This window comes from Bidens hawaiensis, unplaced genomic scaffold (genome assembly GCF_021521415.1).
Source record: "Bidens hawaiensis isolate Kalapana, Puna unplaced genomic scaffold, B.hawaiensis_p1.1 tig00001382_1, whole genome shotgun sequence".
Taxonomy (NCBI): domain Eukaryota; kingdom Viridiplantae; phylum Streptophyta; class Magnoliopsida; order Asterales; family Asteraceae; genus Bidens; species Bidens hawaiensis.
Genome location: NW_027491078.1, coordinates 2381634 through 2399680, shown reverse-complemented (window position 1 = coordinate 2399680; position 18047 = coordinate 2381634). Strand labels below are relative to the sequence as shown.

Below are 18047 nucleotides of genomic sequence, written 5' to 3'. Positions count from 1 at the left end.
CGAGAATGTCATAGGCTCATAACAAGTTCAAATATTAAAAATTTAAAAAGAAAAAGAAAATAAAAGATAACTTCAAAAATTAATTATATGATTATAAAAACATTTAAGTTTAAAACCATTTTAAAAGGTTCAAGTTTTTTTTATTGCTATCTGAAAAGTCAAGGAACAATGAGTATACAATTTGATAGCAAAGTACACATACTATCTTTTGATAATATACTAAGCCTTTTGCTTATGGGCAGTGTTATGTATTATTTTCTCTCTTTTAAGTCATCAAAATTAAGTCTTTTCGTATTTTACATCTTCTTCCTACGCCATCTTCTTTCTGCCATTTTCTTCACTATTTCGGCAAATTCCATACATGTTTTTGGCTAATTAAGTACGCGGGAATCCGACCAAAAATACGCTCACTTGGTTTATGGCTACTGAAGAGGGGTAGCACTGTATTTTTTCGGGGGTAGCGGAATAAAAAAACGACGAAGAAATAAAGAAATTTACCCTTGCGGCCAAAAGTTGAGGGGTAGCTGCCCTCTAGGCAGGTCCGCCCCTGGTTGTCTAATGGTATTTTTTTTAATCCATAAACGATATATGATTTGAGGATATAATTTTAAGGTAACATAGACTACTGAAAGAACCAATTTTGAAACTGATATAATTTTATCCTAGTATTTTTAATTTCTAGGTGTGATAGATCTTCAAAAAATGATGGCTCAGTTTGTTTGAAAAAATTAGGCAGAAATGCACTAAATTAGATTAATTTTTGGTTTGTTGGACATCCTGATGCCATGAGATACCTAAAGTCCAAAGAGGGTTTACAGTAAAGTACAAGAAAGCACACTTCATGGTATATTTATCAACTCCAAACCACATTCAAAACAATGTTTGATATGTGCTCCATGTCTTTTTCAGCTACTTTGGTCATCATCTTCTATGCTAGATATGTTTTTTTCTTTTATGCATATGATGTATACATTTATATAACATAGTATTGATATAGCTTTTTTCTTAAAAACAATTAACATTTTACGTAATTAGCAATGTATGTGTTCCTCGCAACATCACACTGACACCTCTCTGGTTACATTAGTATGTAGTTTACGGGATAGTAAAGTATGCTCTTAGATTATATGGTACGGATGCCATTTTACTTCCTATTTCATAAATCCACGTCAGAGCCACGTCATAGCCACTCCACTCCAATCTCTTCTATAACATCAAGGAAATGGTCACCAATTTACCAATTGACGACTTCCATCTTTTTTTTAAAAATAAAATAATAGTGAATTGAAGAAGAAGAGAGGTGTGATTTGGAAAGAGAAACGGAGAGGTTGAGGATTTGATCGGCATTTTGGGTGGTGAATCTACAACAACATTTTCGCCGCTGACGGCCCCGATTAGCATGGGGCGGTGTTCACCGCCGGCACCGCTCTCCATGTCAGCGCTTCTCGACGGCAACCCGACATCCACACCTGATAGTCTTAGTGTCAACCAATGAAGTCCTTAGCAACCATAACATAATCTTTTTTAATCAAAATCAACAATTATAGTTGGAAATTACAAGTGTTTTTGTCTTAAATAAAAATATGGACTTTTAGTATTCACTCACATTTTTTGAATTTTCTCTTAGTTTTTGCAGTCCAATATAACCGGACTCTTATTTCTTGTGCACTTTGATTCTAGTTTGTTTTGATTCTTCACTAAATCCTAACAAAGGCATTCATCTTGCCATAGTTGAAACCTAGTTGGCTTACAATAAGTACTTATATGCCTTTTTTAGAACAGTAACATTTTATTTCATGATATTATTATTATAGTGGGTAAAAACCACAAATATGTGTTTGAGCATTAGCAACCTATTGAGTGTGTGCTTTAGTATATTAGATGTTTTCTATATATTTTTAACTTTATATTGCACTGGACACTAACCTAGTTATTGTCAATATTGTAAATCGTTGTTGTAAAAATCTCCATCAGGCACTGGGCTGTCATAACATGTCGAACATGACACGATAAGAAACGAAGAACCGTGGTGCTAAACACGAACACCACGATGACTAATCGTGTCATTTTTTTCAAACACGAACATGTTTAGTAACATGTTAAACTGTTAAGACTTGTTTAAAGACAATGAATAATGCATGTTTAACGAAACCAAAATTTTCAAAATGAGCTTAAAAGTCTTAATTAATAGATAATCCATAACATATTTGAAACAAAAAACCACAAATCCATAACATACTTAAAACAAAAGACGACAGATCCATAACATGCTTGAAACAAAAAACCATATAAGCAAATCATAACATCCATAAAAAATACAATATGGGGTTCTGACGAGCATTAGTGAAATGTCGTTTGGATGTATGACTTTAGGTTTAAGAGTTTAGGAGTGTATATATATTTATATTTTTTAAAAAACAAATTGGAAATAAATAATCTCACGTTTTGTGTATTAGCCGATAATAATTCACCTTTAAAAAAATCACTGCCAAAGGTCCAACCTTTCAACAATTTTTGTCTAAATGATCCTCCGTTAAAAAAACACTTAACGCTCGCTTTTTCCCGAGTTTCAAACCGATGTTTAGGGCTTTTGATCGGAAGAAGGATAAGAGTCAACCGATGTAAAACTTATTTCGAAACGGTTATCCAAACGACGAAACAATGTTTCGATTCAAATGTTTGAATTTCCTGTTAACAAAAATCAATCCTTTTGAGTCATCGTTTCGAGATTAACTTTACATTAGTTAACTCGTATCCTTCTTCCGATCAAAAGTCATAGAACATCGGTTTGAAACTTAGAAAAAAAACATAACGACGCTAAGTATTTTTAACGAATGACCATTGAGACAAAAATAGTTTAAAGGTTGGATCATTAGAGCATTCTCATCCAACCCTTTATCCCTAAACAAAAAATTACACTAAAATTCACTATATTTTCTCTCTCCGTTTCAATTAAATAATACTTTTTTATACATTTTTCATTAACTTTTCTTTTTCTCTCATTCACAACTACTTTCAAAAAATATTAAAAAATTATAGGGAATGAACAGTAACTTTTCAAATATACAGAAAATCACTGTTTTTTCTAAAATATAAAAACTCTTCACTCACAACATCCAAAATCACTCTCTAAGTTATAAAAACACCCATCACATAAAATGAGGGGTTGGATGAGAATGCTCTTAGTAATGATTTTTAAAGATGGGGTTATGGATTATTATCGACCAATACATAAAAGATGAGAATATTTATTTTCAATTTTTCTTTTTAAAAACATGTCTTAAACATACCAACCTGTTTTAAACACAAAACCTGTTAAGTTCAAACTCAAACTCAAACTCAAACTCAAACTCAAACTCAAACTCAAACATGTTAAAACCTAAAGTTAGTTACGGGTTACACAACTACTTATGCTGACATGGCACATATCCGGGCGATAATCACAGAGTCATCTCTTCCATTTCACACTCTCGTCTTCTCCGCCTCACTCTCTCTAAAACCCACCCAAATCCACCACCAACCACCACAATGTCTTCATCACTCTCATTCTCCTCATCAATCTCCACCGTCCGATTCACCACCACCGTCCGATCCACAACCTCCACTCGCCGCAAAACCACAACCGTCAAAGCCAAAATCCGAGAGATCTTCATGCCGGCACTCAGCTCCACAATGACCGAGGGCAAAATCGTCTCCTGGATCAAGTCCGAAGGCGACGTCTTATCCAAAGGCGAGTCTGTTGTGGTTGTGGAATCGGATAAGGCTGATATGGACGTTGAAACGTTTTACGATGGAATACTCGCACTATTGTTGTCCCCGAAGGCGAGTCGGCTCCTGTTGGTGCGCCAATTGGTCTTTTGGCCGAAACCGAAGCCGAAATTGAGGAAGCGAAGGCGAAAGCTGCTGCTGGCTCTGGCTCTGGTGGTAATTCGGCTCCAGTTACACCACCGGCTGTGGTGGTTGCTCCGAAGGATGATGTTAGGGTAACGGATGGAGCAAAGAAGATTATTTCGACGCCGTATGCGAAGAAATTGGCGAAACAGCATAAGGTGGATATTAGTAAGGTGGTTGGGACCGGGCCGTTTGGGAGGGTTACACCGGCTGATGTGGAGGCTGCTGCGGGAATTGCTAAGCCTGCTGTTAAAAGCGTGGCGACTGCTGATGTGGCGGCTGCGACTGCTGCTGCTGCGGCTCCGGTTAAGTCTGCACCTGTGTTTGTGGATATACCGGGGGCGACGATAGTGCCGTTTACGACTATGCAGGCTGCGGTGTCGAAGAATATGATCGAGAGCTTGTCGGTGCCGACGTTTAGAGTTGGGTACCCTGTTTTGACTGACGCGCTTGATGCTCTATATGCGAAGGTCAAGATCTAAACTTATGTACTTGTTGTGTTATCTGATAGTTTGATTGAACCTTAAGGCTAGCATAACAAGTTAGACACAAGTCCACAACACGACTAGGCATGTCGGCACGATTACATGTGGTTCTGGATGCAAACCTGTTTAGAAACAGGCTACACGGCATTTAGGGACACGGTAGATATAGATATCACATAGACACATGTAGTGAACTGAAACTGAAGTTGGCAAAAGCTCACGAAGGCCGTACTTAATACATAACTCTTGACGTAATTGAATAGGGGCATAAGGTAACTAACGCGTATGCCATATATATTTTATATTTGAAAAAAATATAAACAGGTTTAAACAGGTCGTTAACAGATTAACAGGTGTTTAACCTGTTTGGACACAAATTTAACCGTGTCTTAAGTGTGTCGGCCTGTTTAAGACACGAAACCTATTAAGCTCAAACCCAAACTTGTATAACTATGTGTCGTTTTGTGTTGTGTTAATAAATTTGTGCCAGAAATTGTCATCCCTAATTGAATTTTGTGTTTCATGTGGTGGATGTTTAGGTTAAGTCGAAGGGTGTTACCATGACTGCTCTGCTGGCAAAGGCTGCTGCAATGGCACTTGTTCAGCACCCAGTGGTAAACGCAAGCTGCAAAGATGGAAAGAGCTTTACTTATAACAGCAGCATTAATATTGCTGTGGCTGTGGCTATCAATGGCGGTTTGATTACCCCTGTTCTCCAAGATGCTGACAAGGTTTGTGGATCTGTGATGCTTTTGAGTGCGTTTTCATTTATTGAATCTTGATACTTTCATTTTATCATGTTTGTACATCAGCTGTCTTAAAGTTTGGTTCTTGATTTTTTTCTTTTGATTGTAACGAGTTTCTTGTATTCTGTTGTAGTTGGATCTTTACCTGTTATCTGAGAAATGGAAGGAGCTTGTGGAGAAAGCAAGATCTAAGCAGCTTCAGCCCCATGAGTACAACTCAGGTAACAAGTTCGGATCTTGTTTTGTTTATAAAAACTTGTGGACAAAATGGTATTGAGTTATGTGGTTTGGGTTGCAGGGACTTTTACTCTCTCCAACTTAGGCATGTTTGGAGTGGATCGGTTTGATGCTATTCTGCCTCCTGGACAGGCATGTGTTAACACATGGCATGATTTTGCTAATATTTATATCTGCAAGTTATATATGGTCTTATTGAAGTGTTTATTTGTTGTTATAGGGGGCTATTATGGCTGTTGGAGCTTCAAAGCCTACTCCTGTTGCTGATAAAGATGGATATTTCAGTGTGAAAAGTCAAATGCTGGTGAGTTTTTTATATCTTAAATGATTTATTAATCTTTAAATTGTGGATTTAGCTTAAAGAACTCAAATTTTATGAGTTGAAAGATAGTGATTGATGCTTCTGTTTGTGTAATAATCCACAAATGAGAACACGACTGACCCGGAGGAATCTTTTTCACTGTGGGTGTTTCTGTAATCATTTTATCCTAATCTTTTTCCCTCATATTTTACAAAACATTTGAGCTGATGCTTATCGTCAAACAGCCCTTTTCTTTATATTAAGAGTCCAAATTAACCCAAAATTAAACATGTGGGTCAAGATTGGCAGGCCTAAATTGTCTAATTAAACCCAAAGGGACCTTTAATGCTTACTGGCATTATAAATACATTTCGCTTCAATCATTTATAGAAGTACCAATTTTCTGTCTCTCTACATCGAAAAACACACCTGGGGAACTTTCACTTGATTCATTGAAATTCTGGCCTTTGTCACACCGGCACCACCAAGTGACCATCATCTCGGCTACAGGCCTTAGTGTTGGTGTTTTTTGTTCCATTGGATCTATTAGTGCCGCCGTGCCGGTGGTGACGGAAGCCCTTCTTGCCACCATTGGCATGATGACACTCAGATCTTGTTGAATAAACAACACCGGCGTTGAGATTTGTGGTCGGAATGGTGGTCACTTGGTAGCACTAGTGTGAAGGCGGCCTAAAATTGCAATGAGTCGAGAAAAAGTTCAATAGGTGTGTCTTTGTGAAGAGAGACAGAAAACTGGTACTTCTAAAAGATGAGTGAAGTGAAGTACATTTAGAAAGTCGGTAAACATTTAAGCTCCCTTTAGGTATATTTGGTTGCTCAGTCTTGACCAACATGGTTAATTTTGTGTTGATATGGACTCTAATGTAAAAACATGAGCTACGCAAGAAGTTTCTATTGAGTGTAACTTCTTAAAGAATCATTGCGTTTATTTTTAGAGGAAATTTAAGATGAGAGGTAACAAGTCAAAGGCAACTTATTTCCCCCTTTTGTGCTAGCACCAGTTTTAACTTACTTCCCTTTAAATCTTCGTGCGATTTTAGGATGAATTCCATATCTTTTCTTCTTTTGTTGATCTTCCATTGTGTGGATTGTAGCTTGTTGTGTCTCCTGCTTGAATTGCAACTTCTTCGCACGAACTCGTTTCATGTCATCGACATCTTCTTTACTGAAGTCTGAAAATGCTAAATTTAGAAACGACCCTTTCCCGCCCTTGATGGTCTATATCTGATGTTGATGTTGCTTTCTCCCCTTTCATTGCGATCTTGGCAACTATTCATAGCTGGGGAAACCTTCAAGGTCAGTGTTGAGATCGGTGTTGGGGAACAGAGTGTCCGATGATGTTGTGTCAGTGTTTGAATCAGACGTTTTCATTCTTTTAATGACTTGGCACCCATGGGAGTAACAACAGTCCATACCGAGTGATTTCAAACAACTTCCCATGTCGCAATATTACTAAAGTCTTTGGTTGAATAAAGGCTTTAGTAAATCTGATTAACTAAAGGCTTTAGTAAATCTGATTAAGTAAAGGCTTTGTAGTCTTTCACTGACACTGTCAGTACATCCAAATCCGATTAACCGCTTCTTCGATTCATGAACTTTAGAACTTGTAGATATCGTTGAACTTGGTGAGACTCAAGTTCAAATCCTTTCATATTGAGTTAACTTGACTGTACCGTACACTGTCAGTACGGTATGCCATGAATATAGAATTTTCGTCTGCTAATTTGCTACTATTTATTTATTTTTTATTTCTGTATCTTTGTCAAGTTTTTTTCATTAACCAAATCACCTTGCATTGTGCGAACTATTTTGCAGGTTAATGTAACTGCTGATCACAGAATTGTATATGGAGCTGACTTGGCTGCCTTCCTTAAAACCTTTGCAAAGATTGTTCAAGAACCTGATAGCTTGACATTGTAAAACGTTACAGCTTTTGCCTAACGATACGTCATTTGGGTCAATGGCCAATGCAGTTAAGAAAACTGGTTTGCAGGGGAGGCATTGTTTGGTTTCTAGCAGAAGCGATACCATGTTGTACTTCCATTCTTATTTCTTTTTTTCTCATTTCCGGATATTTTGAGGTGATTTTTGAACAGTGAAATAAAGATTGAGGTAACTTTTATATATTGATACAATATACACGGGCCGTGTTTATTACAAACCTATTTTAACTAGATGATAGAAAATTGTATGATACACTTGTATTGCTTAATTGTATTGGCGAATCGGACTCTGAACGGGACCTGGTGGTCGGACTGCATTTCAAAATACTTTTCTCATATTTTTTCTATCTGAATTTTGAAATCTAATTTACCATTATTTTACTAATCCATACTTCATATTTTGTTAAACCTTAAATACGCACCGAAATATGAAATAATTTCATTTTTTATATAATTATATATATTTTTAAAGTTTTAAAATTTGCTACGTGTCGTCCGGTTTTTTGTACCGTCTCGACAAGTGGACCTATAAAGCGGTTGGTTGCCTGGTTATGAAAACATTGGTTGTAATATGGTTTGGTTCCATGACTGTTCAAGATTTTTGACTAAAAACTTGTTTCATTTAAAAAAAAAAAATCCAAATAAATATCATTGTTAAACTGAGACTATGCCCAAAGAATATTTAAATGTTCATTATTAAAAAAAAATTGGTATTACATAATCAATAAGAAACATGATTCCATGTAAACAAATAATTTTCAAACAAAGTAACATATATGCTTTTTCCCTAACATGACATCAAGTAGTCCCAAAGTAAGGCCTAAATTGTTGTGAAAGGTGACTTAACCTACTCATCTTTCTTCTCCTCAAGTTTTCCATCCTCATTCTTCCTTAAATTCAACCTTAACCACCTTTCTAAATCCATGCACACACAACAATCCTTACACGTGTGCGTGCACACACACATACGTATATAAAGTTTTATATTTTATAAACTATCAGTCAACAAAACTTTCCAGCATACATAGGTTGGGGCTAACAGTCTAACATCATCATATAACGATTCTTGGGACGTGATGGAAGGACAGGCAAGCATCGATTTTCTTACAAACGTGGCTAGTTTCGTCATTTGAATTAAGAAAAGAGAAACAAGTTACTAATTAACGCTCTTTTTCTGGTATGTTGGAATGTTGTAGATATGTTGCATGGTGATGAGGGTTAACCTTGATTGTAACTCATGTTGCAGAAAAATGAGGAGAAACATTTTAAATATGAAAGGTAAATATTAATTTTAAGAACTAACAGTAATCACATTTATTTGAATTATATACTGATATATACATTACAATGAAGAAATAGAGAAGCATTTGATAGAAAAGCAGCAAAACCGAGTTAGTGTGTGTGGGAGGTTTAAACCGGCGGATGTTGCAATAAAGTTAAGGAAAAAGATGAACCGACGAGTTGAAATTCTTGAAATAGAAGAGACGCCGATCCAACATGAACCCGAACCTGAAGTTCAATTTGTAAATCACTACAAATATTATTGAAAGTCTTATAATGTGAATTATATGATGTAAATATACATTCATGTATGTGCATATATTGAATCGTGTTGACGATTGATGCTGATAAATCAAGTATAAAAGAAATAGATGTACATTTGTATTATTTAACATGCAGTTATTTTTGTTAATTTGATTTACAAAACGCATAAATAATGTATACTAGTGATATATAAAATAGCTCAGTGATTTAGCCAACTTTTAACACACATAGGTTATTGATTTAGCCAATTTTTTCAAGTTCTTTTTTTTTTTCGAAAAACCCTTTAATACTTAAAAGGTAAGACATTAGCTTACCATTTTATCGACATTCGGAGGTATAAAACATGCTCAAGCCATTTTGGATTGTCTGAACTAGCAAGTCTAGGTCGCTTTAGTTTCTGCAAAAAAACCCGAAAATACCGTATCAGCCATAAATATGTTAAAATTGTCCCTATCAAACTATAAACATTTTTACATATCTTTAGCAATCCAACAATTTTTATTTTGAAATATACAACTTTGATAGCTATATACAAAATAACTATTACGTGTTATTAATAAAGGAGTAATAACAATGTATACGAGAAGTCAACAAAAGCCGAACCATAACCTAAACCCGAGCCATTAACTGAAATTAACCATAACCAACATAGCCAATCGGTTATGGCTAAGCCAATCTTATTAACCGATCATTTAAGTTATCGATATCCGTTAACCAGATTCAACTATAACCAAACCAAACCTTGCATGATTGTATATTTCCAAATTTCACACCTCAATTTCCCAGTGTCAAACATTAAATTCACGTTACAACTGTCTATAATCGAGCATGGAACACCATAATCAAGCATATAACCGACACGTTTCAGCTTTGAAACTTCGTAATCGATTTTCAAACACCATGAACCTAACCATTTTCAACCGGAACATATAAAAAGAAAAATCTTACAATTAACCAAACTTAACAAAAACCGACCCATAACTGATAGATAGAGTGTGCAAGAAACCAGAAACACCAAAAAGTAATAAAAACTGACCCATAACTGACAGATAGAGTGTGCAAGAATCCCAAAAAACTGAACCGAAACAAAAACCGACGGTTTAGTTTTATGTTTTTGTAAAAACCAAACTAACGGCTTGGCTTTTGTAATAAAAACCGAAAAAACCGAACCGAATATAACTCTTAAGTTTTGTTTCTTTATATTTTATATTAAGCAATATATAAGAATTTAATAAATATGAAACTCAAATATTTTAGGTCAAATGTATAACAGTCTATTATTTTACAATTAACAAAATTATTTATACATAAATTCATTATTTTTTGTCAAAAAAATTTCAACTTAAAATTTTCAAGCTCAAATGGCAAAAATCGAAAAAACCAAAACCAAACCGAAACTGAAAAAACCTAACGGTTTCAAAAACTCCAAAACCGAAGCTTTGGTTTTCGGAATGATTTTAGCTGAAAACCGCATCGAATTACACCACGCACACCCCTACCGACAGATAACCAAACCGAGTTGAACCGAACCGAACCGAACCGAACCGAGTTTGTGCACTTCTATTACACGTTATCTCATTAGTCCAATACCAATAATTCAGCAATATATAACCACTTCCAATCCTTCATCACCAGATTCATAATTCATTCAACCCCAAAACCATCACCACGATTTCATATTATTATTATTATTACTCCAATTAACCAATCAATTCTCCAAACCCTAACCCTAGCTCTTCAATTCCGCCATGGCTACCGACACCGAAGTCTCCGAAGAGCCACGCAAGCACCGGCGCACATCCGACGACGAATCCGAAGAACCGTCGAAGCGCCACAAGCACCACCACCACCACCGTCGCCGCCACCACCACCGCTATCACGGCCGGAAACACGAGGATGAGGATAACGAAGATACGGCGGATATGCATCCGGTGACGGATAATCGGCCGGTGGATGATGATGATGATATGGAGGAAGGAGAGATTGTGGAGGATGATGTGGTGAAGAAGGTTCAGGAGTCTGATGCGGAGTCTGGAGAGATTAAAACGGTCTGTTTCTAAACCCTAGCTCTTTTTTTTTGCCCTAATTTTTTTAATCTGTGGAATTTAGGGTTTTTTTTTTGTAATTAGTGTTGGTTGCTGATGAATTGATAGGGATTTGATGTGGTAGTGGACTGATTTAGTGATTTGCTTGCTGGTTTGGTTGATAAATTTGCTAAATTTGAGACAAAATAGTGTTTTTTTTTTTTTTTTTGCAATTAGTTTTGGTTGCTGAGAAAATGATAGGAATTTGATGTGGTAGTGAACTGATTTAGTGATATGGTAACTGGTTTGTCTGATAAATTTGTTAAAGTTAATTTGATTTGGGTCAAATTAGAGGTTTTTTGTTTTTTTGGTAATTAGTGTTGGTTGCTGAGAAATTGATAGGAATTTGATGTTGCAGTGGACTAATTTAGTGATTTGCTTGCTGGTTTGTCTTATAAATTTGTTAAAGTTAGTTTGATCGAGTTGAAATATGTCTTTTTTGTTTGTAATTAGTGTTGGTTGCTGAAAAATGGATAGGGATTTGATGTGATAGTGGACTTATTTTGTGATTTGGTTGTTGGTTTGTTTCATAAATTTGTTATACTTGATTGAGTTAAATTAGGTTTTTTTATTTGTGTTGGTTGCTGAGAAATTGATTGGGATTTGATGTGGTAGTGGATTAATTTAGTAATTTGCTTGCTGTTTTGTCTGATTAATTTGTTAAAAGTTAGTTTGATCGTGCCGAGTTAGGTTTTTTTTTGTAATTAGTGTTGGTTGCTGAGAAATTGATAGGGATTTGATGTTGCAGTGGACTAATTTAGTGATTTGTTTGTTGGTTTGCTTGATTAATTAGTTAAAGCTAGTTTGATCGAGCCAAATTAGGGTTTTTTCTATAAATTTGTTAAAAGCAATTTTTTTTGTCGAATTAGGCTTTTTATTTTTTATGTTATAATTACTCTTGGTTTATGATAAATTGATAGTAGGGATTTGATGTGGCAGTGGATTAATATAGTAATTTGTTTGTGGTTTTTTCGATAAATTTGTTTAATCTGATTGAGTCAAGTTAATCTGATTGAGTCAAATCTGGGTTTCAGTTTCTCAGCAGCCATACATATTTCAAATTTACCGTATAATATCTTAGGGTTTGGTTTGCAATTGCAATATACAAAATATACAGTGGCAGCTGTATCAAAAATGTTGGTTTTCTGTTTTTTTCTTCAATGTTATTGTTTGTATTATATAGTCTTTGGTTTTGGGGTGCTTTTACAAATAAGATCATGTTTGCGGCACACAGAAATGTGAAATGATTCTGAAAAGGAGCTATGCACTCCACCTCCAGTTACATCTATTTTCTGGGCCAAGGTTTAAAAATTTAAGCATACCATGAAGACTACTGATGATTTTCAACTGATTTGTAAGAACTGGTGACATGTTTCTCAATTTTTACTTTCATTTTATCTTAGCGTGTTGTCTAACTTTAGTCTTAATAGGACTCTTTTAACATGTTGTATACTTGCATTCATGGTTTCTTTTGGTACTTAATCGGTTAATCTTTGCAGGAAGCTCACGGTGATATGTTAGAGCCCAATCATAGTCTTTGCTTGCCTGTAGATGATGAGAGTAACGTCTCCAAGACTAAGGAGCATAATGATAATGGGCATATGACAATTGAGTCTAAAAAAGATAGTGGTAACAGAAAGAGTTATTATGATGATGATGACTATGAAACAAGAGACCGCAAAAAACCTCATAATGAAGACTATCCGAAAGCTCATAGAGATTCGTCAAGCAGGCATGTGCAAGAAAGAAGTCGGGACAACATTGCTACAAGTAGGGCCCGTTCTAGGTCTCATGACCATAACAGGGGCCGTTCTAGGTCTCGATCTCAGAGCATTTCTCGTGGGGTTTCTCGATATGAGAAACACAATGAGGATGTTGATTATCACAGAAGCAAGAAATTAAGCAGGAATGGTGAAAATGAAAGAAAAAGTGCACTTGTGAAAGATTACATACACGGGAGACGAGATTTGGTTAGGGATAAAGAAAGAGAACGTAGTTCTAGTCGCAGCAGACATAGTCGTGATACAGATAGGGATAGAGATAGAGAGAGATATAGGGAGAGGGATTTGAAAGGGTTTGAGAGGGAGAGAGTGAGAAAAGAGAGAGAAAGGGAAAAGGAGAGGGAAAGAGAAAGGGAAAAGGAGAGGGAGAGAGAAAGGGAAAAGGAGAGGGCTAGAGATAGGGACATGAGAGAAAGGGGAAGGCGGGACCGGGATCGGGAACGGGAATGTGACATAGATTTGGAGAGAGAGAGCAGTAGAAATAGAAGAAGCTATAACTACAATGATGGTGATCGTGACAGGAACAATGATTACAAACACCATAGACATGAAGAAACCGACTACAAAGATAAACCTAGGAAATATGATGCTGATGCTGAGAAGATTAAAAGGTATTGCTTTCATTACATATTTATTTTATTAGTTAATGTTCTGAAATATAATTTGCTTGTAGAGAGGAGGTTGATGAAGAGTCGTATGAAGAAAGAAGTGCTTTGCAAGTTGAGGATGATGAAGAAGAAGATCTGAACAGAATAAAGGCGGAGAGTAGAAGGCGTATTGAAGCAGTTCTTCAAAAGTATAAGATTAAGCCCGTGCAGGAGCAGAAAGAGCCTCAGTTAGGGGATGAAAGTGAGTCTTTTTCATGGCCTGTGTTGAAATATGATGATTGATGTTTAATTTATATTCATTTCACATTAATATCTATTGCATGTAACAGATAAAGAAAATGCGCAAGAGCCTGTAAAGTCAGGAGAAGGATCTGATTCTAACACTGGCGACACACCGTTTTCTGTCGGGAGATCACCGCCACAAAATGGTAATTCTGGCATTCAGAGGACCTCTGGTACTGCTGGTCTGGGAGAGGGTACTCCAAAGGTATGCTTTTTTTTTATAACTTGCAATATAAGTAAATTCTCAACATGTACTCATTTATGTTTAAATGAATTTTACAGAGCGAGAGATCAAACGAAGATGACATTTTTGGAGATTCTCCACCTCGAGCACGTGAAACAGTAAGTTATATACATGTCTTGAATTCCTTTCAGTTTTGAAACGTTTCAGTTAATGACTTTGGTTTTTCTGAAACACACAGAATGAGAGATCAAATGACATGTTCTCTGATGATATATTTGGTGAATCACCAGCTGGAGTGCGGAAAACTGTAAGTCGCAAGCTACGGTGCTTTTTAACGCATGCATATAGCCATATATTTTATTAACATTTAATAAAAGGTTAAAATATTTATGCTTGCAGGGGAAAGGTGATGGTTTGACCATTCAGAGAAGTGGTCTTCAGGATAACTGGGATGATGCAGAAGGTTACTACAGTAAGTATCATATGTTATAATACTACATTTATCATTTTAGGACTAAAACCAACATTATGTTTTTCCTGCAGGTTATCGTTTTGGAGAAATACTCGATGGCAGGTATGAAGTAATTGCTGCTCATGGTAAAGGTGTTTTTTCAACAGTGGTTCGTGCTAAAGATCTAAAAGCTGGACCTAACGATCCAGAAGAAGTAGCTATCAAAATTATACGTAACAATGATAAAATGTATGCAATGATCAAATTCATAATATTTATATATATATATATATATATCTCTGATTAAAGTACTAACATTTTTATTTGTTTGTATGGTTTAAACAGGTATAAAGCTGGCTTAGAAGAGTTGGTGATATTGAAGAAATTAGTTGGTGCTGATTTGGAAGACAGACGACATTGCGTTCGGTTCCTTTCTAGTTTCAAGTACCGGAACCATCTTTGTTTAGTTTTTGAATCTCTTCATATGAATCTTCGTGAAGTGTTAAAGAAATTTGGTCGTAATATTGGTCTTAAACTAACTGCTGTAAGGGCTTATGGAAAACAGCTTTTCATTGCTCTAAAACATCTCAGAAACTGCGGGGTTCTTCATACCGACATCAAGCCTGATAACATGCTGGTTAGTACTTTTGAACTTTCGTTTTTTTTAATGTTTTATCTTTCGTATTTTTTGGTTATATTTAAGCCTGTAAATGCACCAAACAAACACGAATGGTTTTTTCGTCTTCGTTTGTTTAACTTTGACCAAATAAACGAATGAACATGAACACTTATCGCTAATTCCACAGTAAAAACTTGATTTCATGAATAAAAACCTTAATTATATTTAAAAAAACTTTCTACTACCTTATTGCTAAAACATGCAATAGTGGGTGCTATTTTATCGCCATCACTACATAGCGTATGGGCTAGCTCGTTGCTATCGACCGCTATTCGCTATTGACAATTATGGTTCATGTTCCTTTGTCTATATATTTAAATGAACAAAAAGTAGCACGACTGTTTGTTTATGTAATGAACGAACATAAACAAGCTGTTACTGACCGTTCTGTTTGTTTACAGGCCTGGTTTTATAATAATGTTGTAGGTATATTCTAACTCGGTATGTTTATCAGGTCAATGATGCGAAAAATGTTCTAAAGCTTTGTGACTTCGGGAACGCGATGTTTGCTGGGAAGAATGAGATCACACCGTATCTTGTGAGCCGATTTTATCGTGCCCCTGAAATTAGTAAGCACTATAAATTTGATAGTTTATTTATTGCTATATTCTGATATGCGGTTTGTTGACTACTCAAACATTGTATATGCAGTTTTAGGGTTGACTTATGATCATCCTGTTGATATGTGGTCTGTTGGTTGCTGTTTGTTTGAGCTTTATACTGGGAAAGTTTTATTTCCGGGCGCCACAAACAATGATATGCTTCGCCTTCAGATGGAACTTAAAGGCTCTTTCCCTAAAAAGATGCTTCGCAAGGTACTTTGTGTATATTTTCTACAAGTTTTTTGTATAAAGAATATGATTTGTGTTTAATTTTCTTTTGGCCACTTTAATTGTAGGGTGCATTCACAGAACAGCATTTTGATCAAGATCTTAACTTTGTTGCCATAGAAGAGGACCCTGTTACAAAGAAGGTAAATACAAAAAATAAATAATTTTTTTTATCTATGTTGCTTTTTTTTTTATAATATAAAGTGAGTGTTGCTCAATTGAATTTTCAGACTGTAAAGAGGCTGGTTAACATGAAGGCAAAAGACATAGGTTCAATTGTTATGAGCTCACCTGGGGAGGATCCAAAGATGTCAGCCAACTTTAAGGATCTCTTAGAGAAGATATTTATATTAGATCCGGATAAGAGGCTGACTGTGCAGCAGGCTCTGAGTCATCCATTCATCACGGGCAAGTGATAATGATGCTGACTGAGAGAAACGCAACAATTGCGTTTTTATCAATTATGATCTTTATTTTGTTTCATTCTCTAATCATTGAGCATTTATCTGTCTTTATCTTTATCTGACGGCTTAAGAAGTTTGGATTCAGTTCCTCCTGACATGGCCCAAGTTGACAGATGACTTCGTGGCAGTGCATTGTGTTCTGTTCTATTGTAAGATAACTCGCCATCTGGCGTTTTCTTCTCTTGTACTCATTTCTGATGGTGACCATTAAGGAATAACTAGTTTCATGTTTGTTTTTCTTCGCTTTACTTTGTATATTGAACATTAGCTCTTTCTTTAAACTATCTGGATGATGGTAGAAATCTTTTTTTTTTGTTTGTATGCACAAAATACTTTTTAAGTGCTTCTGCTTTATGATGTGTTGTTCATCTTTTTGATGAATGCTTGATATCCTAAAGATTATACGAGTCTAATTTGTTTTTTGGTTCAGGAAGCTTCCAGTGCTATGAAGCCACCTGCCAGTGCTTTAGATGTTTAATGGCACTCTGTAGAAGGTATCTTGGTTTTGTCTGTTTGGAGTTTTTTATTGTGACAAGTAGAATAATGATATACAGATGGGCTAGTGTCACGTCTGTTTATAGTTTAGTGTGTCTTTATTTAGAGATGACGTAGGTTGTTACCAAATCTTTATTCTAACGAATCTCTGTTCCATCTGATTCATGGTTTGGGTCACTCTGGATGTTCATGCATGGAGGCGTTTGTGCTGAAGCAACGAAGCATGAATACATTCAGTAAGTAATTTTGTCTTCTTTCGTTGTTTTCTTACTAGAGATAACTATATGTTCTGACCTTGTTTTCTAATCTTGTCATTAGGGTAAGGTGTGTCGGCTTCTTCAACGATTGTAAGTATAGATGTCCCATCATTGTGAACGTTCATCTATCACAGTCTGCATCGAGTTTTAGGTTTGCATAGTAAATGCATGATTTAGTCGATACAAGATGCTAGTTGAGTATGCCCTAAAAGTTTACTAGCGGTCGCAAAGCAGCTGGGTCGGGTTTGGATTCTTTTAGAAAGGACCAGGTCAAAACTGGGTTTGGTTAACGTTTTTTTTTTCTTTTTTTCAAAGAACCCAGCCTTTAAAACAATACCATTTATTTAGCAGGTTTTGAAGTTTGTAAAAAGTGTGCTTTTTTGCATTTATTGAATAGTTTAGATATTTTTATTGATCACATATTGGTTTTTGGAACAATAAATTATTTTTCCAGGAAACATAATTTTATGTACAGTTTTTTAAGAATGTGGCTGCTGGTATAAAGTATGTAACCTGTGCAACCGTTAGAAGCTGTTAACAAACTGGAAGTATGTTAATTTTTGCTGTAATTAATTAAATAATGGAAGCAGGGCGCTAGCTACCGACATATTTCCAGTTTGCTAACAAGTGAAAATTTTTACTTGAAAATTTCAAATTTTATTATTAAAGCACTTGCTGGTCACTTGTTAGTCTTTTATTATATTATATCCTGGAAAATCCACATGGTTATAACTTCGAAACACTGTGTCTATTGGGGTAAATT

At 35.7% G+C, this 18047-nt stretch overlaps 2 protein-coding genes and 1 pseudogene across 4 annotated transcripts; all 3 read left to right on the top strand.

The window, feature by feature from the left end:
- Positions 1-3525: 3525 nt before the first annotated feature.
- On the top strand, positions 3526-7802 carry LOC143573446 (dihydrolipoyllysine-residue acetyltransferase component 4 of pyruvate dehydrogenase complex, chloroplastic-like; annotated as a pseudogene). Its single transcript, XR_013142434.1, has 6 exons — positions 3526-4361; positions 4916-5107; positions 5256-5343; positions 5421-5491; positions 5580-5663; positions 7497-7802. The product of XR_013142434.1 is annotated as a dihydrolipoyllysine-residue acetyltransferase component 4 of pyruvate dehydrogenase complex, chloroplastic-like (transcript).
- An 898-nt stretch (positions 7803-8700) lies between these two features.
- Positions 8701-9171, top strand: LOC143572410 (uncharacterized). Its single transcript, XM_077057585.1, has 3 exons — positions 8701-8712; positions 8821-8902; positions 8978-9171. Exons 1-3 carry the CDS (start codon positions 8701-8703, stop codon positions 9169-9171), a joined length of 288 nt encoding a protein of 95 aa, XP_076913700.1.
- A 1746-nt stretch (positions 9172-10917) lies between these two features.
- On the top strand, positions 10918-17540 carry LOC143574036 (uncharacterized). Of its 2 annotated transcripts, XR_013142518.1 has the most exons (16): positions 10918-11217; positions 12753-13645; positions 13708-13883; positions 13972-14129; positions 14207-14266; positions 14347-14415; positions 14508-14580; positions 14652-14808; positions 14905-15196; positions 15693-15807; positions 15890-16053; positions 16137-16211; positions 16299-16681; positions 16963-17026; positions 17227-17263; positions 17346-17540. XR_013142518.1 is itself a non-coding variant. In XM_077058769.1 (13 exons), exons 1-13 carry the CDS (start codon positions 10918-10920, stop codon positions 16482-16484), a joined length of 2718 nt encoding a protein of 905 aa, XP_076914884.1. In that variant the 3' UTR covers positions 16485-16944. The 2 variants fall into 2 exon arrangements, 1 of the variants encoding a protein (XP_076914884.1); XM_077058769.1 differs by lacking the exons at positions 16963-17026; positions 17227-17263; positions 17346-17540 and having other exon boundaries at positions 16299-16944.
- Positions 17541-18047: the final 507 nt, after the last annotated feature.

What these genes read in the sequence shown, in the direction of transcription:
- LOC143572410 (XM_077057585.1), top strand. An exon ending in AAACATTTTAAATATGAAAG is followed by an intron (nt 8,903 to 8,977) that starts GTAAATATTAAT and finishes ATTACAATGAAG; the next exon opens with AAATAGAGAAGCATTTGATA.
- LOC143574036 (XM_077058769.1), top strand. Translation starts at nt 10,918, where the DNA reads ATGGCTACCGACACCGAAGTCTCCGAAGAGCCACGCAAGCACCGGCGC. An exon ending in GCCTCAGTTAGGGGATGAAA is followed by an intron (nt 13,884 to 13,971) that starts GTGAGTCTTTTT and finishes TGCATGTAACAG; the next exon opens with ATAAAGAAAATGCGCAAGAG. An exon ending in TGGGAGAGGGTACTCCAAAG is followed by an intron (nt 14,130 to 14,206) that starts GTATGCTTTTTT and finishes TGAATTTTACAG; the next exon opens with AGCGAGAGATCAAACGAAGA.